The sequence below is a fragment of the Panthera uncia genome, chromosome F2, assembly GCF_023721935.1.
Source record: "Panthera uncia isolate 11264 chromosome F2, Puncia_PCG_1.0, whole genome shotgun sequence".
Taxonomy (NCBI): Eukaryota; Metazoa; Chordata; class Mammalia; order Carnivora; family Felidae; genus Panthera; species Panthera uncia.
This window is the reverse complement of record NC_064812.1, coordinates 18,089,120-18,114,801: the sequence shown is the minus strand read 5'-3', so window position 1 is coordinate 18,114,801 and position 25,682 is coordinate 18,089,120. Positions and strand designations below refer to the sequence as shown.

Sequence of the window (25,682 nt, the reverse complement as noted above, 5' to 3'; positions counted from 1 at the left end):
AGCAAGTTGCCCATAAGAGCAGGACTTAGCAACTGACACAGCATCAGAAAGGGAGGTAGCATATCTGCAGACCACCTTTTTATCCAAAAGCATCAAGTATTCATCCAGCCCTTTGTACATAAAAGCAAATGTAAATTATCTGAAGTCATTCTAGACCTGTTAATAGTTGTTCTTAAAAACAATCTTCAGGGGGGTTGCCTGGGTGGCTCAGTTGGTTAAGCGACAGACTTCAGCTCGGGTCATGATCTCGCAGTCTGTGGGTTCAAGCCCCACGTTGGGCTCTGTGCTGGCAGCTCAGAGCCTGAAGCCTGCTTTGGATTCTGTGTCTCCCTCTCTCTCTGCCCCTCCCCTGCTCATGCTCTGTGTCTCTCTGTCTCTCAATAATAAATAAATGTTAAAAAAAAAAATTAAAACAAACAAACAAACAATCTTCAGGGGCGCCTGGGTGGTTCAGTTGGTTAAGCGTCCGTCTTCGGTTCAGGTCATGATCTCGTGGTTCATGAGTTTGAGCCCCGCATCGGGCTCTGTGCTGACAGCTCGGAGCTCCAAGCCTGGAGCCTGCTTCAGATTCTGTGTCTCCCTCTCTCTCTCTGTTCCTCCCCTGTTCGTACTCTCTCTCTCTCTCTCTCTCTCTCTCTCTCTCAAAAATAAATAAAGATCAAAAAAAATTTTTTTAAATCTTTATATGGGTCCAAAAAAGCAATTCTGAAACCAAACCAAATTATGACTTCAAGAAAATTATTGGGATTAGTCTATATTAGTGAACCTCTGACGAACATTCCTGTTGGAGGCCCAAGGGGGCTGGGTTACAAATACTTTTCTTTCCAGCCTGATTTCTGAGCCAACTGGAAAATGAAACAGAAGAATAAGGGAGATGAGAAACCAAAATATCCCTGGTATCATTGTAAAGCTGATACAGAGCACAGGGCTTATACCCTGTGGAATAGCAGCCTTCCTAATTACATTTTCCAGTATTAGACAGACTTATCAAGTCCAAACAGCACCTAAGTGCGGGCAGCCTCCTCTTACAGATAAAGTGCATGCCCTTCTAAAGGTCTGGCCGATGCCAGCTCCTTGGTGGCCACCCACTCCCAGAAGGAATGGGTAAGAAGGAGCCAGCTTCCCTTCTCCTGGACTCGCCAATCAGATTAAATCACTTCTCTTAGGGAGGGAGGAGTGAGACAGCTGAGAAATGCTACCACCTTTCCCGCAGGTAGGCTATACCTGTGGATAGAGCTTCTTCCACATGATCAAAGAAAACCAGAAATAAGAGAAGTGCCCCCACCTTCCCATCCCTGATTAATACCAATAAGACATGGTATTCCTTTCTGCGGACTACAGCAAAGCCTAGTAGATAAAAATGGATCAGGTTGACATGTAATGAACCAGTTTCACAACCCCATCCAAACAATAAATAATTAGTAGAGACTGGAGTGTTATCAGCAATTCCATTATTTTTCCATCAAGTCTGACTCACCAGAATGGATTTAATCAATATTTAGCCTATTTATTTACACCAAAAGTAATTATCTTTACAGTTCTCCATACTACTTTATTAAAATAGTAGGGATTTCATATACCAGTTTGGAATGGAAAAAAAAATTTAGAAAATAATTTGTAGAAGCATAAAGTCTTGAGTTAAAGGGGATTCTCTCTCTCTCCCTCTCTCTCCCTCTCTCTCTATCATGAGTCCCTGATATAATTAATTAAGGAATTTCAACATTTTAAAAAATGTGTCTCAGCTTTACTGACTTACTGACAGCTATTTTTTTCTGAAAAAAGTATAAATTAATTTTTTTCAAAAATATATATATTATATATTAATGAATAACGTTGGTAAAATAGCGATTTAAATGCATGATTGAAACTTATATGGGGTGCCTGGGAGGCTCAGCCGCTTAAGCGTCCGACTTTGGTTCAGGTCATGACCTTGCAGTTCGTGAGTTTGAGCCCATGTCGGGCTCTGTGCTGACAGCTCAGAGCCTGGAGCCTGCTTCTGATTCTGTCTCTCTCTCTCTCTCTGCCCCTCCCCACCTCGAGAACACGTGCATGCATGCACGCGCCCGATCTCTCTCTCTCTCTCTCTCTCTCTCTCTCTCTCTCAAAAAATAAACATTAAAAAAATCTTATAAATTAAGAAGTATATAGGGTATTCAGTTATAATCTCTCTGTATTTAGGTAATCATAGTAATTTTAGGGTTAACATCTGAATTTCTTATTTTACTCTAGTTATTTAGGACCATTCATTTTCTCAATAAAACCATTTATTTTGTTTCGTTTTGTTTTGTTTTTTAGTATTCTCTTTTGGTCCGGCATGATCTCACTTTATCTAGGCAAGAGCTGGGCATTAGTTTTTCAATGTAGAAAGTAGGATTTTACTAATACTTGGGTTTGGACGCAAGCCTCAGAAGCAGCCTAAACAAATTTCAGCCAAAGTGACGTTTTTGCCTCTCTGAGTGCCTGGTCTACCACTAGCTTGTACATGGATGGCTGCAAGCCTGTCCCGCCTGTAATACGGGTAGAAGGGTGGGGGCAAGAGTTCGACCCAACCTTTAGCTCCAGCATCCTGAGCTTATGGCCACACCCACCTCTATTGACTCAGGCTGGGAAAGGTAAAACCAGAAAGCTAAAATAAGACTAAAAACAACAGGAAGGGGCAATCTAGAATTAATGCGCAAGTCACTCCGCCTGCTTGTGAGCAGGGGCGAGCCAAGGGAACCGCCCCTTTGAAATGACCTTGAACCACACTTCTGAGGCTCTGAATGTTTAAATTGGTCCTGCCCCTCCCACTTTCCAACTGCAAAGAGCCAGCAGTTCTCCGAGAGAGACTGTTCTGGTGGGTTTAACTGTGTCAGAAGGGAAAGCTCCCAGAAATCTCCTGGGAAGGGGTTTGCAGTGGCAGGATCAAAGAGCTTTAAAGAAGTTCGATTTCTGTTAGGTGCTTCAGCAGCACATAAATGAAGCGTGGAACACTACAGAGGAGCCGAGCATGGCCCGGAGCAAGGAGGACACGCAAGGTGAAGCATTCCATATTAAAAAGAGGAGAAAGGAAAAAAAGAGGTCCAACTTCTGGATGCTATTTGGTGACAGAATGCCAGCTAGAAAGCCATCACTTATGACAGTCAGTATGTATGTTCATCGACCTAATAGTTTGTATTTATTAGTATATCAAGAGTGTAACTTTAGTCCCTCTGAAAATCCGTAGAGTGGGAACAGGCTTTCTAGTTGTCTCCCCACCAATTAATAATAAGTATGTGATTTCATAAATGTTGGCTATTTAGCTCTAGGCTAGAAACGGTGGGGGACAAACACCAGTTGACGCAGAGCTTGACCTCACCTGGGGACAAACTACAGGCCATGATTTGCACACAGGAAACAATTAGAGAACAAATCAAAACACCTCACTGTCCACACTGAATGTCTCAACTGTAATTTGTTTAAACCACATCATCACTAGTCATAGGATTTCTCACTAGGAGTTATGGAAATGAAGCAAAGTTTTCACTAAAACGAGTGGGAAAGTGTCAAGGAGAAAAGACACATTTGGGAGGAACCAGCCACCTCAGTCTTAACCACAGAATCCAACTAAAGTGCATAAGATCATCGTCCCTCCGTCTTCATCCTTCCCCAGTGCAGTCAAGAAGGAACACCCTCCCCTTTCCTTCCTATCTAAACCAGGGTTGATGGGATGCCTCGGTGGCTCAGTTGGTTAAGAATCCTACTTCCTACTCGCACTCAGGTCACAATCTCACGACTGACTTGTGAGTTCGAGCCCTGTGTCAGGCTTGGTGCTGACAGCTGGGAGCCTGGAGCCTGTTTCAGATTCTGTGTCTCCCTCTCTTTCTGCCCTTCCTCTGCTCTCTCTGTCTCTTTCTCTCTCTCAAAAATAAAACATTTTTAAAAATTAAAAAAATAAATAAATAAGCCAGGGGTTGACGATCTTAGGTCTTCAAGCCAAGTCTAGCCTGCCACCTGTTTTGTCAGGGCCTGTGGGCTAAAAATGGCTTTTACCTTTTAAAATAATTGAAAAAATTAAAAAATAGTATTTTGTGGCACATGGAAGTTCTATGAAATTCAAATCCCAGTGTCCATAAATAAAGTTGTATTGGAACTCAAGCATATTCATTTTCATGTCATCTATGGCTGTTTTCACACTAAAACAGCAAAGTTGAATAGTTGTAATAGAGACCATATGGCCTGCAAAACCTAATATTTACTATCAGACCTTTTACAAGCAGAGTTTGCCAACCGTGGGACTAAAGTAATTGGTTGCAGGGGGAGGGTTCTCTTTCATAAATTTTTTTTAAGTTGAGATTAAATACATTCTAAGCCCAATTTTAATTCTAGTGGATTAAAAAAAAAATCCTGGGGCGCCTGGGTGGCTCAGTCGGTTAAGTGTCCGACTTCGGCTCAGGTCATGATCTCACGGCTCGTGAGTTCGAGCCCCGCGTCGGGCTCTGTGCTGACAGCTCAGAGCCTGGAGCCTGTTTCAGATTCTGTGTCTCCCTCTCTCTCTGCCCCTCCCCTCTACATGCTCTGTCTCTCTCTGTCTGAAAAATAAACAAACATTTAATAAAATAAAAAAAAAATCCCCAATGCCTCCATCGTCATGTGTTATAAAGAACAGTAACTGCATAAAAAGTGTGAAACATTAATAAAGTAGTTTTTTTTTCCCTTTTGTCAAGTGTGCCTATTATAAGGATAAATGCCCTCAGAATCAAGAAGCGTCAATTAAGTCTTGGGTCCTGTTTCTCACTACTTCTGTGACCTTTAACAAGCCACTTACCATCATCATGGTACTGGAGTGAGACACTGCATATCAAAGTACCTTGTAAATTTACAAAGGACTGTAGAGAAGTGTATTATTAGTTTAAGGTAATAAGCTTTACACTTTTATACTCTCTAAGTAAACCCATAACCTCAGGGATTATGACAATCCTTAACACAGAGAGATGGCTCAGTAAAGAATCTCTAAAATGACCATGGGAACTGATTACATATCAAGGATGTCTTATCCCAATGAACAAATTCAAATGTGTCTGCAACTATCTATAATCCAGTTACAAACGATTAGTGTATAGTTTATTACGTAAGTTATTAGACTATAAATTCATTCCAATTTATCTCACTGATCTTAATCTACCTCACTATAATTTAAACAAAAATCTCCTTTAGAAATAGTGTTACCTGGCACCTGGGTGGCTCAGTCGGTTCAGCGTCTGACTCCTGATTTTGGCTCAAGTCATGATCTCACTTTTGGTAGGTCTGAGCCCTACATCGGGCTCCATGCTGACAGTACGGAGCCTGCTTGGGATTCTCTTTTTTCTCTCTGCCCCTCCCTTGCTCATGCTCTCTCTCAAAAATAATAGAACTTAAAAAAAATAAATAGAACTGAAAGAAAGAAGAAAGAAATTAAGAAAGAAAGAAAGAAAGAAAGAAAGAAAAGAAAGAAAGAAAGAAAGAAACATTGTTACCTATTCTACCAAATGCTGTTCAAATTCTAAGACCCAAGTCTAAAATGTCAAGTCTCCATGTTTCACTTTTTTGAACGTGTTTCCTTTCAGACTGCCTGGTGGATCTCCCCACCCCCACCTCGAGCCCCATACCACTTCAAAGGGCACTGAGAGCTACACAGATTAAGAGGAAATCTTAATTACTCTGGCTGCCTTCAATGAGGAAACAGGTTGAAAATAAATCAGGACCCCTTCTGTTGCTACTGCTTTTATCCTTTGCCTGCTTGCAAGGCTTGACCCTTCATCTTAACCTTGACCCAGTGAGACTATTTTTTTCTATAGTGTGTGGAATTTACTCTTGGTCATGACCCTGCTACCAGCTTTCCTGACACAGCTTTACCACAAAGTAAATGGAAAGTCTCCCTCACTCTCCTTTCCCTGGGGACATTTATCTAGTGAAAAGGGGTAGGCCAGAACAACAACAACAAAATTTACAAATAGTTATTTACTAGCAAACACAAGATGATGCCAGTTTCCTTGAACTCTTAACAGTATAATACCAGAGTAAACACACTATTGAAAGAAGAGAAAGCACCATGCAAATATTGGAACTAAACAGATCTGTCTCAATCCACCATTTACCAAGTTTATATAAACTTGGACTAGCTTGTTGACTGTAGTGTCCTTACCTCACTTTCCTAAGCCTCCACCTCTCAGGTGAAAACTATGGATAATCACATCCACCTGAAGTTTGTTATATTGGTAATTTAGTTCGATCATGTATGTAAAGCACTTAATATTGGCTAACTCATAGTAAATGCTCAATAAAAGGAAGACATAAAGTGACGAACCAAAACCAGAAGTGACAAACCAAACACAGAGCCACCCACTAAGGACACTAATCCAATGAGAGAAGGGGTCCTTCGTACAATCACTGTAAATAAGTGATGACTCACTGGGAGAGCAGGGAACCAATCCCTACCTAGTCCAATACCCAATAAACTTAAGTTCAGCAAACTCAATTCTGCGCAGGCAATGTAAAAGTCCTTACACTGGGTTGTTTACTAGAGAAAATTAAAAAATTAGAGAGCAGTTTGCAGCCGATTATGATTCCTTTATAGCCTTGAATGTACCTTTGGGGAAAGTACATTCTATTGTGGGAAAATTCATCGTATATAGCAAAGGGTAGACCCTGGACCCATTAAAACTTAAAAAAATGTTTGTTGCATCTTGACTTCATATCTCATTGACATTGAACCTAATGCATGTGATACTATTTAAAATGGGAACATATTCTTTGGTTTCGGAAGTACATAAATGTAGAAGACAGAATTTTATTTTTCAAATCTCAACTTGAAAACTGAATTATCTGCTGAAAAGAAGTACATAATTTGGGTGGAACCACATACATGCAGGAGATAGGGGAGACCAAAAAATTAGGATGGAAAATAACCTTTACAAAAATAGGATATTGCACACAATTTAAAATTTCTCATATAACCAACAAGGTCACTCAAAAGCTTATGATGGATGGTAATTAATTTTATCATAACCAACTTCTAGGACTTTATCAATATTGCATCATACTTTCAATTTTTAAAAATCTTGATTTTCTATTTACTTGGATTTGGGGTAAATGGAATTTACAAGTAAGTCTATAGCTAAATTTACCAGCCTCAGATTCAGTGGCAAATACAAAATCATAAAATTAAAGAATTTTAGAGTTAAAAACACACTTTGAAATTTAGCAGTAAAACCATTCCAGAAAAAAAAATACCCTCAATGAAAAAATCATCATTCTTTTATGAGAAGGAGGCAGGATAAGGAAGATTACCCTCTCCTACACCAATTGAGTTTATGACAAAGCATCTCAAATCCATCCAGTGGAAAGCCTCTGTATCATAGACATCTAAGCAATTTGGCCCTTCTCTGTTGCTCTTTTTTAAAAGAATTAGGAAGATATATACCTTCCTTGGGAGAATGAATTACCCAAGTTGTTGTAAAATACTTACTGACTTTGGTCAACCTAGAATCTATTCAAAACATTAAGGTTAAAAAAGGAGTCATTTGGTCATTCTCTTTTCTTTTTAGGAAGGCTTAAACATGAGTGAAAGTCATAGAAGGTGTAAAACAAAGGTGACAAGACAGCTGGGAACGTGGGAAACCAAATGTTGTCACCTCTAAGGCTGAAGCCAAGAAACACCCTTATTCCAAATGGCTGGAATTCTCATTCTAAAGAAGGGAATCAGGAAGTCCCATAATGGTAGCATTTAACTCAGGGCTTACATTCAAGAGCCCAAATTGGGGAGAAAGGGCGTACTAAAAATCAAAGTGAGGGATGTCTGGCTGGTTCAGTCAGTGGAGTGTGTGACTCTTGATCTCAGGGTTGTGAGTTCGAGCCCCATGTTGCCTGTAGAGATTACTTGAAAATAAAATCTTAAAAAACTAAACCAAATGAAAGTGAAAAATATGATAGTAACTGTTAAAAATGTCAGAGAAATTAAAACTGTACTGAAAAACAAACAAAAAAACAAAAACAAAAAAAAAAACTGTACTGAGTTAGAGTTCCGAGCTGGGAATGATCTCGGAGATCATCTGTTCTACCAGCTGAGGCCCATAGCAAGGAAACAACAGATTCAAGTCTGGAATTCAGATGTCCCATTCCTATTTCACTGTGCTCCAATCTTATCCTCTAAAATGAATGATATAAAAAGACATAGAACATTCTCAACATTGGCCCTCAGAATAGTTCAGGCTTCCCATACAATACGGGAACCAAGCAAATACTACATACATACTTGTCAATTCTCATGATTCAGGGTAGTTATGTTCCACGAAGTTTCCATGAACACTGATGTAGAGAACACCAAAAAAAAAAAAATGGCTTCTAGCAGAAATATAAGGTTAGGTTCCTCTGAGGCTCTGGTCACATCTTTGTCTACTGATCAATACCTAATAAATACCTAATAAATCAATACCTAATAAATCAATACCTAATAAATAACTGTGTTATTTGTGTTCCCATTTAAATACATCTTACTATATGTATTTGAATCATTAACAGTGAATTTAGGGCCAAAGGTACTGTACCTGATGCCTGAACAAAGCCCACCTAAGAAATACATTTTCTCCATAAGGCAATCATAGCTTTGTGCTCAGGAACACTAGACAGCAAGCACTTCAGCACTACACTTGGGGGGGCATTTTAAACAGCTACATCACCAACAAAAAGCACAACAATGTGAAAAACATGATACTAACTAAATACATTATGAAGAAGTTACTTGTTTACAGTATAAAAGCTGAAAAAGGCAGAGCACAGTCTTCTTTGACCTCAGTTGGGAACATGAACATCAGGTGAATCAAATTTCTTGCTGTTCTGCAAGTCTCAAAATGATCACAAAAGCGCAGCCAAGTACTGATTTGGGGTTACAACTACATTTTAATGAGTAGGGTAATTTACAAATACAGACTCCATGAATAACAAGGGTCAACTCTACTATTTTGAATAATTTAGTCTTCCTTTTCTCCTGCTAAAAGGGTCATGGAGGGGCGCCTGGGTGGCTCAGTCCGTTAAGCGTTCGACTCCTGATTTCGAGTCATGATTCTGAGATAGCGCCCCGCATTGGGCTCTGTACGACAGTGCGAAGGCTGCTTGGGTTTCCCCCTCCCCCGCATGCATGCGCTCTCGCGCGCTCTCGCGCTCTCTCTCTCTCTCTCTCTCCCTCTCTCAAATAAATAAATAAACTTAAAAAAAAAAGACGAAGTGAAGCGAACCAGCCAGTGCAAAGATTCAGCCACATCTGAGAAAAACAATCATCGGCGCCATCTCTGCCCAGCTAAGCAGTGTCTTCAGCCAGGGTAGCAAGGATGTGAGCAGACGGTCCTATTTCTGCCCCAGCCCCCATTCTCTCTTGTGTATGAGCACCTAAACTTTACTTCCTTCCTTCTGTAGCCAATCTGCTCTCCACATTCAGTCACTTGTAATGCTTAGTAGCCAACATCCTTGAACCTCTCTCCTTGGTCTTTCTGTGGCTTCTGCTTTGCAACTCTCAGACCCTGGGTCAGTCAGAATGGATGGTGAGTTTCAAAACCCTAGAGGAGAAAGCAGGAAAAGACCTCTCTGACCTCAGCCGTAGCAATCTCTTTTACTCGACACATCCCCAAAGGCAAGGGGATGCCTTGCCTAAAAGCAAAAATGAATTACTGGGACCTTATGAAGATAAAAAGCTTCTGCACAGCAAAGGAAACAACCAACAAAACTAAAAGGCAACCAACGGAATGGGAAAAGATATTTGCAAATGACATATCAGACAAAGGGCCAGTATCCAAAATCTATAAAGAGCTCACCAAACTCCACACCCGAAAAACAACCCATTGAAGAAATGGGCAGAAAACATGAATAGACACTTCTCTAAAGAAGACATCTGGATGGCCAACAGGCACATGAAAAGATGCTCAACGTCGCTCCTCATCAGGGAAATACAAATCAAAACCACACTCAGATATCACCTCACGCCAGTCAGAGTGGCCAAAATGAACAAATCAGGAGACTATAGATGCTGGAGAGGATGTGGAGAAACGGGAACCCTCTTGCACTGTTGGTGGGATTGCAAATTGGTGCAGCCGCTCTGGAAAGCAGTGTGGAGGTTCCTCAGAAAATTAAAAATAGACCTACCCTATGACCCAGCAATAGCACTGCTAGGAATTTACCCAAGGGATACAGGAGGACTGATGCATAGGGGCACTTGTACCCCAATGTTTATAGCAGCGTTCTCAACAATAGCCAAATTATGGGAAGAGCCTAAATGTCCATCAACTGATGAATGGATAAAGAAATTGTGGTTTATATACACAATGGAGTACTACCTGGCAATGAGAAAGAACGAAATATGGCCCTTTGTAGCAGCGTGGATGGAACTGGAGAGTGTGATGCTAAGTGAAATAAGCCATACAGAGAAAGACAGATACCATATGGTTTCACTCTTATGTGGATCCTGAGAAACTTAACAAAAACCCATGGGGTAGGGGAAGGAAAAAAAAAAAAGAGGTTAGAGTGGGAGAGAGCCAAAGCATAAGAGACTCTTAAAAACTGAGAACAAACTGAGGGTTGATGGGGGGTGGGAGGGAGGGGAGGGTGGGTGATGGGTATTGAGGAGGGTACCTTTTGGGATGAGCACTGGGTGTTGTATGGAAACCAATTTGACAATAAATTTAATATATTGAAAAATAAAATAAAATAGTAAAAAAAAAAAAAGAATGGATGGTGAGAATGTACTGGTTTGACTGTTATAATGTTTCCACTTTTATAGAACACACATGGCTAAAAATTGGGGATTTTGATGAGGAATGGCAGGATGAAATCACCTGATTTCAGAATGCCAAATGGTTTTCTACTCTTGTGTCAGTCCCCTTGAACATTTGGAATGGATAGAGAATTCTAGCAGGATTTAGGGCCCAGTTAACAACTGATGCTCAGGTTAGTCTATTTGGAGGCCTCAGCCTGATGGAAGGAAAGTTCTCAAGCCTGATTAGGGTTCTAGCAAGGAGCCCATGCTAACGTTCCATAGCTTGTATTATTTTGTCCTGGTCAGGCACAATGTCAAGTTGTCAAGGATACAAACAAAGTTCAACACAGGAATGATGGAAGAAGAGGCTTTGGGAGGAACAGGCTTAAAAAAAAAAAAAAAAGAGAAGAAAAAAGAAAACCCACACAATGACATCTTGATTAGAAACGACAAATGTAGCAATTGTTTTAACTAGAATTAAAGGCAAAATATCAAAACATGTTTCTTCATTTTAGGCTTCAGTCTTCAAACCCTCTGTAAATTCTCCAGCCATCCCATCACTTCCTTTAAAAGGATCATTTCATCCTCTATCTGGGCCTGAAGTTACACTATGAAAATACATAAAAATGTCCTGAGTTAACTAAAAGTACCTCGATTGTGAACATTCTAGAAATTAGGAGAAACTTGGGAGTGAAACTCTGTCAACTCCCTAGAAGAGATTAATATGCAGATTGGTACCAACTGAGGGGAAAAAAAAAATGCCTCAAAACTCCTCAGATAGTAACCAGAATTAACCCCGTGGTAATCTCAAACCCTTTGTGAGACTGGCTTATTCTCTCCATGAAACTGAGGCTTGGAAAGGTGGTCCTGCTCCAGGCAGGTCATCCAGCTGACTCTGAAGCCGGTGCCCATTCTCCCCCAATCACACAGAGCATGCCATCCCACTGGGCATGACCTTGTGACAATCAGGGACCCTAAAGTATATGATGGGTGTTCTGAAAAGTTGGATTTCACTGATTAGAGATTGGGAGAGTGTCCCAATGGATTCTCTTAAACTGCAGACATTTCTCCCTTCTCCGTATCATCATGGCCAAAATTTAACTGAAGTATCTGCAAGAAAATTGCAGTTAGAAAACTCACAGGGACCCTACTAACATTCTAAAGAAAGCTTCAGTGAGAACTAGGAGGGGAGAAATCCTGGAGCAAGCAGAGCAGTCAGGGAATTAATGACAGACACAGCCTGTCTCATTTTCATGCAAGCAAACACCATCACAAATGCTTTCAAAGGTCAAGTGCAGTGAGTGAGGTAATGCTGTTTGGGGAGTGAAATAAACATTACTTCGATTTTGCTCTGGGAAGGGTTTTTGTGTGTGTTTGTTTTTCTCCCTTTTTCATTTTCCTTCTCCTTCTGTCTCCCAGCTTTGAATGCCTTACCCTTTAAAAATCAAAATTGTTCTCACCACCCCCATTTTGCCCAGTCTCCGTGAAAAACGTTTTATAGCCATCCCTTGAGCCTGCAGATTTTCTCAAGACCCTTCTGCTCGGCAGACACTATTTTCGTACAAGGTCTGGGGATTTTAAGACTGTGGAAAATGACGTTGGATTTGACTTGGCAGAACCAAGGGGGCAGAGAAGGTAAGGGAGGGGGAGAGAAGGAAGGAAGGGTCTCCTGTTCAAAATAATCTCAATTTCCAACCAATAACACTGCGTAAGTTCAGCATTTTCGTAGATAGTCTTTAACAGTTTCACAAGATTTTTTTTTTTCCTCACTTTCAAAATGTGCTTTCAACAGTCACGCGGTTTTCAAATGAACTGAAAGGAGTACTGTGTTCAGAGGGACAAGGATGGGCTATAGCATATGCCTGGAGAGACACAAAAGCTGCTTTATTTAAATGTATGTTTGCCCTGGCAGGAATTCGGAAACCTACCTGCACATAATCCACACTTCGTCCCAGTGCTCTGAAGGCCGTGTACATGACTTCTCTTTTTCCACCCCATTTTTGCATGATGCAAATACTCTTGTTGGACAAGACCAACTGGGTGACATGCTGTGAGCTTTCCTTATGCGACTCATCCGTCTCACCAGGACCTTTCTCATGGAAGTTGTTCTTCCAGATATAAGTGGCTGATTTGTCCCTGCCCATGACTTCACTAAAGATGTCCATCATGTAAAGGTCATCTTCCGAGTTCCCATCTATGACCATGACAACTTTAATCCCAGGGTAGGTTAGCCTTTTCACAGATTGCAAACATTTTCGTAAGTAGTCTGGATCTTCTTGATACGCGGCGATGCAAAGAGCAACGGTTTTGTTCAATTTAATGGGCGTTTCTAAGGATTTTTTCATTTTTCGGTGCTCCAAAAAGGCAAACAGGCTTTGGATGATGAGGTGTGACGCTAAAAAGGCACCATACAGTCCAAAAGAGAAATAGTAATTATCTGTTTGGATAAACTGGTAGCCAACAATGTAAGCAGCTGTGATTCCAAGGAGGAGGGAGACTCCAAAAAGTGTGGTTCCAATTATTCTCAGGATACAGAGAAACCTCTCACAATGCATCTGTAATATAATCAAATGATACTCTTGGTTAACCACTCTTGTCCCATACTTGTTACACACATGGTTTCACGGGGAGTGTTGGACTAGAAGCACTCAGGAGCTCCAACCTCAGTTTCTCACTTAACTAGCTAAGTGACTTTCTGCACCTCAATTTGCTCATTTGCACAACAGGGATACGGATGTCCTTCTGGTAGACCTCAGAGTGCCGTTTCAAGGATCAAATGAGATGACGGTGGCGAGGCTCTACCGAAAAGCACAATGTGTTAGGGGAGCCTGGGCGGCTCAGTCGGTTAAGTGTCCAATTTCGGCTCAGGCCATGATCTCACGGTTCGTGAGTTCAAGCCCCACATCTGGCTCTCTGCTGTCAGCGCAGAGCCTGCTTTGGAGCCTCTGTCTCCCTCTCTCTGTGCCCCTCCCCGAATTGCTCGGGCAAACACACGCACACTCTCTCAAAACTAAACCTTTAAAAAATAATAATAAAATAAGTTAAGGAAGAAAGAGCATCACGCTTCATTTCAACAGGTAAATTTCCCATCCTTTTAAAGCCGTAATACAAAAAAACTTAAAAAGAAGAAAGTAATCAAAAAATAAAAAGATGCTTCTAAGCTGAAAAACAAAAAGCTGTGATACATTAGACCCGAAACACATCTCAGCTCTTAATAACAGCCAGTTTTGTACTCCTCCCTATGGTCTGTGTATCTTCTGAATAAGGTTTTGAACAACCAGAGTAGAGAAGAACTATATATTTTTTTGTATTTCCTAAAGTATCTCCAAGGCTGAACATAGAAGAGGTACCTGGTAGACTTTTGTTAGTTTGTTTTTCTTTCGGGCCCAACTTTTCCTGGACCCACTCCAGCGTGTCAGGGAAAGGAGGTTCCTCACCCAACAAACAGTTCTCCAGACAACAGTGGGTGTCCCACAATTTAACTCAGTTCTGACAGCATCCCTAATAGCATCAGACTCCACACGTTAAGGGTTCAGTCCCACAAGACTGCCACTCATCTCCCCAACTTCAGACACCAGTCCCAAGCCCAGGTTGTTACCTGTACTTCTAACCAACTGGCTCTAAATCAGAGGTTCCCAAGACCTGCCCACACTGGGTTTGGTTAGTTTGCTAGAGTGGCTCACAGAACTCAGGAAACCTGCTTACCCGCTCGATTACTGGTTTATTATAAAAGGACATTACTCAGAAGCAGCCAGCTGAAAGGGGGGTATGGAAAGGGCACAAACTTCCATGTCTCTCCAAGAGCACCACTCTCTCCAAATCTCCGCGTGTTTTAAAATTTGGAGTTGACTTCACCCTAACTAAGACAACCCGAGGTAATGCAGAACAGCCTGGAGACCAGGATTCTAGCTTGTGGACGTTATTTTCTTTTGTTGAATGGAGATAATAATATTTGCCAGGGACCCTTCACAGAGCTGCGGTGAGGAGCCAAATCGAAGTGTTTCTGAGAGGGTTTTAAAAAGCCAAAACACAATCCAGTTTAAAGTATCGACATTCCACTATATGCTAACTCACTTGGATTTAAATAAAATAAAAAATAGACAAAGTATCAGCTAACAAGAAAGCTAAAACAACCAAACACAGATGTGCTCCCCTTCCAACACTTCTACAGGACATCACAGTATGTAACCTGGGAGGCTGATAAAGGGAACCCCAACACCAATGGAAAGTTCACGGTGCCGGGGAACAGTTCCAGTGAGAGGCCAGAGAGCACAGCATCCCTTGTTAATTAAGACAGCTGACAGGATGCTGAAAAGTCCCACCGGGCACCTTAACGAATGCCTAAAGGTGCTGGGAGCACCAGACTTGGAACTCTTCGTTTCCAAGACGTGAGTCATTCTCACAAGAGTGAAAAATTTCAAGGGGACTGCAACGCTCAGCCAGGGAGAAGCCGAAGTGTGTGCTTCGCTTGGGTTTAAGATCGCCATAGCCAGCAAAAGTACTGCCTGCCATTCTTTTCCATTATTCACATTTTCCTTGCTTTTATCAGCACACGTGGACAAAGAGTGTTTGCGTAGCATCTGTTGGCCACAGCTGGAGGGGGAACACCCTCTGACATCATAGGAGTCTACAGAATGTCCCTTTGAAGCCTGGGAAAAGTTGCCAGTACACTGCAGCAGCCTGGTTAAAACTGAACCTGTCTATTTCTGAGATGTATCGTATTATTGCCCGGTAAGACACATGCAGCATATGTCAGTACAGGCCAAAGGGCAAAAGGCACATTTTCAGAGCCAACTTTACGGAGGGAATACATTGATCTCAAGGAGTGACACACAGTGTGTGTTTCTTTATCATCTCCCCCGGGCAATTGCATAGATATGGGCACCATATGTGTGAGACTTTCTGAGACAATCCTCAATTCAGATACTCTGCTTCATAAGCAAACTCTCCTCAGACATATGGCTTCATTGTTCAATTGGAAAATACGGTAGTTCCGTCCTGGAGCATAAGAGTTTACTGCTAAAGAGAGAGACGACTTAGGAATCTACCTTCCGTAAGTATGTAAAACATAGAAGTTGGATTTTATTTTAATTATTTTTTTGCCCACATCAAACTTCAATTGATTTTTAAGCTGCTATTTGATTGGATACCAATTATTCACCAGTACCAGTCTTCACAGAATTCTAAGCCAAACCAAGCGTAAAGAATAGATTGATGCACCCTAATGTAAGTTCCACAAAGTCAACAGATTTTTCTAAATCTACTTTTGCTAATGTGCCCCAAGGACATAAAACCCTGCCTGGCTTACTGGTGGTATTCAGTAAATATTTGCTGAATGAATTCATGTAACTTGATGCATCAACATCGTCATTGACCTCGTTGTTATATCTGCTAACGTTTATTCACCATTCATTAGGTTCCAGGCAGTGGGCTAAGTATTGTCTGTCTTATTGAATGGCATGATCCCATTTAATCCTAACTACTTTAGGTGATAAATGTATTCTTAATCTCATGTTACAAATAACATACACATAGGATGAGGAAACCAAGACTCTAAGTATTTAAGTAACAGTCTCAAAACCAGAAGTAGGAGCCGCATGGTAGCATAGAGCCAGGTTACAGTACTCTCAGTAAATATTTGCTGAATAGATTTGATTTGTCATGACAAAACCGGCAGCTTCCTTTTGTTTCCGGCTAATAAAACATGTTGTGCAAGGACAAGGTAGAAAACTCTTTCCCGTTATTATGGAAAACGGGGCATTGACACTCAGGTACAGATACAAGATTAGCCAACACGCAGAGATTTCTGGGTTCTTAGACTTTTCTGCGTGGATGCAGCTAAAAGGGACAGAGAATGGGGTTATCCCAGAGAAAGCTGGTGGTTCCATCTATGCGCCAGCATGTTATTACCGCCTACAGCCAAAATCCTGCTTTACCTTAAGAAAGGCACTGCTACATTCATTGTTCCACCTGCAGAGCAGATAGAAGCCTTGCTGTGAGCTCACATACCCCAAGTAGGACTCTATAGGTCAATGGATAACGGAGCCTTTCTTCCTCCTATTCTTTCTATTAACCAGAAGGCAAGGTGGGATGAGCTGGAATGACAGCCGCTCCCATGGCACTAAGGGGTGCAGGGGTGAGAACTGAGTTCCCAAAGCTTCATAAAGTGGTCCTTCTGTTTTAGATTTGGGGAAAAAGAGGAAGTGAATTCAAATTAGTCATCAGCATCTGGGAAAGGCTACAGAGTTAGAACTAAGGGATGTCTCTTCAGAGAGGTCTCAGTTTACCATTCTCTTCTAAAATGTCTCCTCCACCCTACCTTCTCTTCACTCCCTGTCACTCTCCCCGGACCACACTTGATTTTCTAACTAGCCCTGTGTACGTTCTCTGGCTACAGGGACTTGATTATCTCAATCAACTGTGTGTTCTTGTACCAAAGACAGAGGCTGGCGCATAGTAGGCATACAATAAATATATTTTGAATAAATGAGTAAGTCCTTTTGCACTTGGGTGGGTCCCTCTCCTTTCTTTACTGTAGTGGCAATGAATATATGTTGAACCCTTAATACCCCTCATCCTAAAGGGTTTTTTTTCTTTCTTTTTCTTTTAATTATTTTATTTTTTTAAGTTTTTTTTTATTTTGAGAGAGAGAGTGAGCACAGAGAGGAGAGTAGAGGGGAGAGGCAGAGAAAGGAGAGAGAGAGAATCCCAAGCAGGATCTGCACTCTCAGCACAGAGCCTGATGTGGGGCTCAAACCCACGAAACTGCAAGATCATGACCTGAGACGAAACCAAGAGTGAGATGCTTAACAGACTGAGCCACCCAGGTGCCCCTTTTTTTTCTTTCTTTTTAAAAGACAAGTTCCATAATCTCTTGCCCAGCTACCTAAACGTAATGGTTTGCAAGAAGTACCAGACCAGCTGTAGAAGACCTTTGGATAATAAAGTTAGAAAAGGCAAATGGCCCTCCAAAAGCATTTCCAGAAACTGTCAGTTACAATTTGAGGAACCTTATGAATTCAGGGGTCAAGTGTGGGTCATGGTGGATAATGAGATCATCTTTTATCTACTTGAAATCTGGAACTCTTAGAATATTTATGGTGCATTGATCCATACACTGTTTTGCGTTCGGCTCTAATAACTTGTGTGTGTGTGTGTATGTATATGTCCTGGTCCCTCTGGAACCAGACTGAATTGGGATAGATTCCTGGCTTTTCCTTTTAATGGCATGGCAACATTGGGAAAGCCACATAATACTTGCCATCTTTAGTTTCTTCATCTATAAAATGGAAATAATCCCACAGACTTCACACAACAGATTCTTGATTTAAAAGAGAGAACTCATTTAAGTACCCAAAAAGAATTATCAACAGCTAGAGCTCAGTGATGTTAGATCTCTGCCACTTGTTGCCTGCTCACTAACTACCTAATCAGCCTGACTCGCTCCCCTGCCCTCTAATCCACTGCTAGTTAACTGTGGCATAGGGAAAAGACTAGCAGGACTGGGAAGAAATGGGTTCAAGCCCAAGTTTGGCCTCATATTAGCTGCCTGACTTCAGGCAAATCACCTGAGGGTTCCTGTGAATGAGCCATGTGTCCTTAGACAATCAATATCTCTGAACTTCAAATTTTAGGGACAGGATGGAAACTTTATTGATTTTCATATTGTAGCCACCCATAGCTGAGTGTCTTATAAGAAGGATGAATGTAGGTTGCAATGTGGGCATGTTCTTCATCATGGTCATCTGAAGGAGCAGTACAAAGAGTACATTTTTGGTATCTACTCCTGAGCCTCAGTTCCTCATCTGCAAAATGGGAGTGCAACTTTTTTGCAGGCTTACTGTAAGTAGGTAAGGAATATATATACTTATTGCAGCTTCAATGGGATACCAATGGTTTTGATGTAAAGGAAGAGTAACTTAAGGGATAAAGTGCACTTGTCTCTCTTCTTTATTATGTTCTCAAATCCACTGAAGACTAAGTTGGTGTCTTTTTAACTTGTAGCCAATATTTACACATACAAAGGCTCAAAGGCCAAAAGGAGATACATAAAGAATATTTGTTTAGAGAATGCATTGCTCAAAATCACATCTCATAAAGAGCAGAACTGGTTCTGGAACACAGGTTTTCTTTACCCCTAAACTCACTGTATGGAGGATGGGGGGGGGGGGGCTAAGCCTCAAATCATATGTAGATCAGAATTAAGAATATTCACTTAGGCAGGTGACACTGGCATGGAGCACGGAAACCCACGTTTTTATACTACAAGACATTCTTTGCTTGTAGACATTTGCCTGCTACCAGTGGATTAGGAAACCATGGTGGTGAGCAGAGGTTAAAAAGTAGTGGTTCCCAAATTTTGATGTATGTCCAAATTAACTGGGGGGATCTGTAAAAATTACTGATATGTGGCTCCTACAACATCCAGAGTTAATTGGTAGGGGGTGCTAACAGGGCATCAGTAATTTTCAAATCTCCATAAGTGATTCTAATTGGAACAAAGTTTGGCAATCACTGGGTTAAAGTCTAAGAAAACCTCAGTGATTTATTTGGATTGATACGCATTCCTCCATGCATATTGCCTCTGCTACTGTCCTCAACTAGAAATCCGAGGTAAAAGTACCCAAACGGAGCTTCTCAATAGTCTTCACATTAGAGAACATTACCCTCTGGGACATATTAGAGCACATGACCCTCATCTTGTCCCCTTCTGACCTCCTCTCCCTCTCTGGCTTTGAAGTTGGCCTTTGTCTCTCCAGTCCCACTGCATCGATCCTGGCAGAGACCCTGGAGCCAAGCTCGCAAGGTTAGGCAATAAGCCTTTCAAAGGCCTTGTCACCCCAGCTGTGTCTGCACCCACAGCTGTAGGTCTCGGATTTCTTCCTCATTTGTACCATCAGCAATGATCCATGACCCCCAGGATGCCAATTCGCCCAACTGCCCTATTGGTTCTTGAGTTTCACCGCCATAAACTTCATCCTAGAGTTCAGTGTGGCAAAGGGGAGAAAGTTTGCAAAAACAAAACAAAAAAAAAAACAAAAAACAAAACAAAACTTGGCATGGAATCTTAGTTCTCGAAGTTCCTCCATTGGCTCTGGGGCACACTATCTTTTAGGTCAACACCCCATGTATGTGCCACAAGTGCCAAGGCTCTTCACAAAATCCTTCCTGACCTCTCGCAGATGTGATTTCTCCTCAATTTAAGCCCTCAGAAAATTTGACTAGTCCAGCCACAGCATAGTCCAGTTCAAGGGCATTATATTCAAGATTTATTGGATTAAATTTCATCCACACTCCTCACTAAACACTGTGACTTTGATTGAGTTGTTCAACCTTTCTGAAGCAAGACTCCTTTAATTACAAAATTTTCTTGATGGGGGTTTGGCCCATATACATTAGATATAATGTATATAAAATAGGGGCGCCTGGGTGACTCAGTGGGTTAAGCATGGGACTTTGGTTCAGTTCATGATCTCACGGTTCATGAGTTCAAGTCCCATGTGAGGCTCTGTGCGGACAGCTCAGAGCCTGGAACCTGCTTTGAGTTCTGTGTCTCCCTCTCTCTCTGCCCTCCCCCACTCACACTCTCTCTGTCTCTCAAAAATAAACAAACATTAAAAAAATATCTAACTCCGTGCCTGATACATTTTAGACATGTAATAAATAGTAGCCATTATTTCACTTTTTGTGGGTCCTCTTCTATCTTGCCTTACACTGTGGTTATTTACAGACTTCTTTGAGTATATTTTTTGTATGACAAATTCCATTAAAATGTGAACTGCATCTTGTTTTTGTTTTTTAGTTTGCAGTAAAATGATGCATTTTAGAGGCATTCTTTTGTAAATATTTTATTATTTAAGTTAAAGAAATATTTAAGAGTGTGACCTCATTATATTTGTTTTGACTTCTATACCAACAACATTTTTCTAGATTGTGTGGGGCGCCTGGCTGGCTCAGTCAGTAGAGCATGCTGCTCTTGATCTCGGGGTCAGGAGTCCAAGCCCTACTTTGGGTGCAAATTCAAAAGACAGATTGTGGACAAGGCAGTATATATACAAACTCTCTAAATCTATATGTATTGGTGACATTCGAAATATACTTGAATAGTTTAAGGTATATGCTGTGGGGCGATACTTATTCTATGCAGATTGCCACTGGAGAGAAAAGGATTAAAACCAAATTGAGGTGGAGGTGATTTTTCTACAGGGAGCTGTCTCCCCCAATCAGCTGTCGTACTAGCTGCCACTGGCTCTGTCCTTGCAGGCTCCTAGTGGAACACAGCCTGAGTGAAGGTGGATTTAAAAACAAAAACAAGCAAACAAACAAACAAACAAACAAAAACAACCAAAAAACAAAACAGAACCAGAAAGAGACAGTGGAGTTTATGATCTGTTCTCCAATTACATTAACTCATCACTCCCATATTATGTAACAGTCAGGATGCTGATAATGTAACAAACTACTTGCTCTTAGATCGAAAAATGTAACTGTGTGACTAAGCCACAGGGATGAAAGGTACAGCATAGGGAACAGAATCCCTGGTATTGCAATGTTTGTACAATACCAGGGGCAGGGGGGCAGGGGGGCAGGGGGAGCTACAATGGTGGTGAGCACAGCATGAAGAGCAGACTTGTTGAGTCACTATGTTATACACCTGAAACCAATGTAACACTGTGTGGGAACTATACTTCAATTTTTAAAACTATGACAATGTAATATAGCTTTGCCAAAGGAGACCTACACATCGCTCCCCAAGGGCTTTCCCCACAGTTCCAATAATAGATACTAAATGAATCAGTCTGTGCTTAAAATGTCAAAAAAAAAAAAAATTGTTTTAAAAGAAAGCTGGTAAGGAAACCATGTGTAAAACAAGAGTTTATGAAATTCAAAACTGTGATGCTATTCTATAAACCTACCAAAAGTTATTAGTTCCAATCTGACTTACTTTCTAGTAAGTTTCTTATTCGTTTGCTGCTCAAGTCCTGTGTTCCGGGAAGGTTAACCTACTACATCTTTGCTTTGTGGAGAGTGACATGCAAATTTGATGCTAATCGTCTATTTAAGAACTTCATTTTTATAAGCTGCATAACTTTCTCTGGTAAAGAGTTAGTTCCAGGTACAACACAAGCAACTGAGGTAATATACTTTTGTCAATGTATCTACAAGACTGTTTTCTATTCCCCTCAGGAAATACATAAATTAAAAAATGTGAATAGGAGTAATGATATTCTAATGACAATGCTATCATCCAGAAATATTTACCTAGGATTCTGAATACTTGTTCCAAAATTGCGAACTCACACATGACATAATATAGACACTAACATAGGCACGTTAAAGAGTTAACCGTTTATTGAAAACGTAAAAGGGCCAAGCAGTGGGAAAAACCTGAGATGTGGCATGATGGATATTAAAAATGCAGCACCTCAGTGGTTCCAGTAATCGTATCTAGCAACTAGAAAAACGCAGCAAAAATATAATTAATGAGTCAATTTGCACACATTGGTATGAAAAGAAAAAGTTTAGAATTTAAGTATTCTTTTCAATCCTATTCTGTAAAATTTAAAACAGTATCTACAAATAATTTGATGGACACAAATATTTGTCCTAGCCAATTCTATATAAATGCACATTTTAATTTTAAACCTTTCATCACTGCATATGTGTTTGAATAAGTGTTGACCTTTTAAAAAGTGGTTTAAAAAAAACCTTTCTAAACAATTATAATCTTGTTTAACACTTCCAAAGGTACATTATCATACACCCTCACTGCAGTGAAAAATCTGCGAGGGGGAAAAAAAAGGGCTTGAAATCTACAAAGGGCAGTGAAGTCTTTCCCCATCTTGGCAGTCACCTCAGTTTCTCAGCAGAGCCCAACTACCAATACCCTTCACTCTACTCTCAATACTGAGCTGAGAGTCTATATATACTCAGGCCTCCAGTTCGGGAAAGCCCTTCGCGGCCAATCAGGGCTCCCCGACCTATTGCGTCACACCTCCCCCCCAGGGTGTGACGTCAAAGGCAATCCCAGGCCAGCCACGTGGGTTGGAGCGCAGCGTTTCTGGGCAGCAGCTCGGGAGACGCCCGGCTGCAACGGTCCCCAAGCGTGGGGAACCGGGCGGGGAGGGGCCGGCAGGGCTCCTCCACGCACCTTCTGGGCGCGCGGCTGCAGCGGCTCGCACGCCCTGGAGGCGCGCAGGGTCGCCGAGTCCAAGTACTTCGCGCGCGCGTTCGGGGGATGGAAAAAGAGGCGCTGGCACCTAAGCCGGTGTAATAGGACCCGGGTCTTGTAAACCCTCCTCCCCAGGCACCGCCTCTCCGCTCCCAGCCCCTCTTTCCAGCCTTAATTATCCTTTCAGCGCCGTTTCCCCTCGGCTGCGTTTCCCTGGCCGGAGGGGAAGTGCTCTCTCGCCTCCCCGTCCGGCCCGCGCACAGACCCTCCTTTCAGACCCGCCCTCCAGTTCACGGGGACCCGTTTCGGAGCCCTCGCTCACGCTGGGCGGGAACCAGCGTGACCAATTCCGCCCAAGGTGTTGATTATCCATCCCAACCCTGCCTCTGGCTCGCCTCCCACTTCGCCCCAGCTCCCGCGCGCCCCCGTCCCCCCTCCCCAGGCCGGGCGCTGGGGACGGCACCCCCAAGCCCCCCACCCGCGCGGCCCCGCGCTGCAGCTGCGAAGAGAAGCGCCAGCGTGCTCGGTGCCACGTCGGAGTTGGCTCCCGGGACGTTGCAGCTGCCTGCGCTGCAGCGCGCGGTCCCCACGCACGCCCTGCCCCCGGGCGGCGGCGAGCAGAGGTTCGCGCGCCCTCCACCCGCTCGGGTCGGCGGCTGCCACCGCCTGTGTCCGGGACCCCTGGCCCAAGTAAGGCTTCCGGAGCCGGTCTGAGCCCGGGCAGACCGAGCCTGACACTGCCTTGGGGTCCAGGGAGTGCAAAGGACAGGAAGCCCGGGAAAGTGGGAGTGGCCGAGCGAGGCCGGTAGCTGCGAGGAGGTGGCGAAGGACCCTCCTTCTCGGAGGGTCTCGGCTCCCAGGAGCTGGGAGTCCAAATCACTTTAACCCTTTGCATTCCAAGTAAGAAGCGGGTTTCCCACTTACAAGTAAAAGGCACTGAGCTGGCTGTTCCAGGGTTTTCCTCCCAACGTAGAGTGTGGGGGGAAAAGAACGGAAGGGAAGGGATGGGAAGGGAAGGGGCAAAGGAGGGGGGGGGGTAGCTGTGCGGAATGCATTTTCCTTGCACAGTGGAAATTCTGGTTACCTAGCCCGGGAGCCCCTCTGCGGCTCCGGAAGATGAGGAGTGGAAAAGTACCTCTCGGGACGTGCAGTCTTTCCCAGGCAGAGAGGTTACCTGTGTTCCCAGAAAGGCAGCGGATTTCTGCCGAGCGCCGCAGGGATGGGGAAAGCCAGGGTTGTATTGCCAAGCCTGACAGTGATCTGAAATATCCCCTGATTTTCAGTCTGTTGGAAATTATCAGACCTCAAACTTCTCTGTCGAAAACTAGCTTTACAATTTTTAAACACTTATGTGGGTAATTTCTTCCCTCTCCCTGGCCTATTCGGGGGCCCTCCTGGTTCACCATATCGCGCCAGTGTAACGTACCTTGTTCAGCTCTTGGTCATAAAGTTGTCCTCAGACTGTCTGTGTGGTCCCGGAGGGTCGGTGGCGAGCAGTTTCCAAAATTGAGGTAACAAGAGATCAGATGAATTTGAGACGACCGGCCAAAAAAAATAAAAAATTTAAAAACAACATTTAAAAAGGATGGGGGGGAGTCTGAAATGTTTGGTTCACCCCCACTTTAAAAGGAAATTTCACCACTATTCTTTTTAATATTTCCGTTGCACTTCAGTCTAATTCTTAAAAGAAAAATTTGTGCTTTAAAAATAAATTAACTTTATTTTTATTTTATTATTATCATTATTATTATTATTATTATTTTGCTCCAGTTCCCCCTCCCCTGATAACGGAAAGTCTCTTTTCTTTTTCGTATCAAGAAAAGCCCGGTGAAGTCTCAGCAGAACCCAGGAAGCGCAGAATCGGGAGAAAGTCTTTGGCTGGGGCTGGTTCAAGTCCCTGGTTCAATGGGCTGCTGGAAGCCAGGACTGGGTAATTCTTTCCAGACGTCTTGACTTCTCCTTCCTCGCTGTTGTTGCCTTTCTGCCTCCTCCAACTTAAGGGGGTCTTAACAAGTGAGCCGGTGGGTGTTTTAATAGGGCGGAGGAGGGAGTGGGGGTTGAGGGGAGTGGAGAAGGGAGGTGCGGACTGGGGAACCCGGGGGGAGGGAACTGGGAGCGCGGGCGGGCGGGCGGGAGGCGGGGAGGGGGAGAGGAAGAAAGAGAAATTGGCCATTCAAAGCCCTCTCTGAGCTAGAGGCCGGTTCTAAACTCCAATGAATTCAATTAACTTGATTGCTAACGTGTGCAGAGAAATGCACTGCGCACAGGCTGGCCACCACCTGATTCCCTCCTTCCCTCCAGCGACGGAGCTGGGAGGCCGCGCTTTGCAGAAATCCCTCAGCTCCGGTCTGAGTTACAAGGATTCCCTCTTCGCGATAAACTCCCCAAACGGTTTAACTAATTTGCTGTGAGGCCAAATGGTGCCCTTAGGCTACTAAGTAACAGCCCTGGGGAGAGATAGCTGGGAGGGGTGTGTGTGTGTGTGTGTGTGTGTGTGTGTGTGTGTGCACACCTGGAACCTCCGAACGCCGGCAGCGACTCCAAATAAAATCGGCCACAGGTCTACCGCGTGTTAACCCTTTCTTCCCAGTAGCTCAAAAGTTTCTGAGCAGACGTCAAGTGTCAAAGTCCTACCTACACAGAAGTTTCGGTCTTGGGTGGCGGGAAAAGTGGAAACATAGTTACATTTTTTTCCTTCACTTGGCCCCCTCACGTAAAAACACGCAAGCAGCGAGCATTATAAAATAAAACAAAATAAAAATCGTGCTC

General features: G+C 42.8%; 1 protein-coding gene across 1 annotated transcript in view; it reads right to left on the bottom strand.

The window, feature by feature from the left end:
- HAS2 (hyaluronan synthase 2) overlaps positions 1-25,007 on the bottom strand; it is a 30,637-nt gene extending 5,630 nt beyond the window's left edge. Inside the window, exons 1-2 of the mRNA XM_049632945.1 lie at positions 24,340-25,007; positions 12,670-13,296 (exon numbers count right to left, since the gene is read on the bottom strand). Coding sequence (XP_049488902.1) covers positions 12,670-13,296 — 627 coding nt within the window. The 5' untranslated portion in view covers positions 24,340-25,007. The remainder of the gene's footprint in view (positions 1-12,669; positions 13,297-24,339) is intronic.
- Positions 25,008-25,682: the final 675 nt, after the last annotated feature.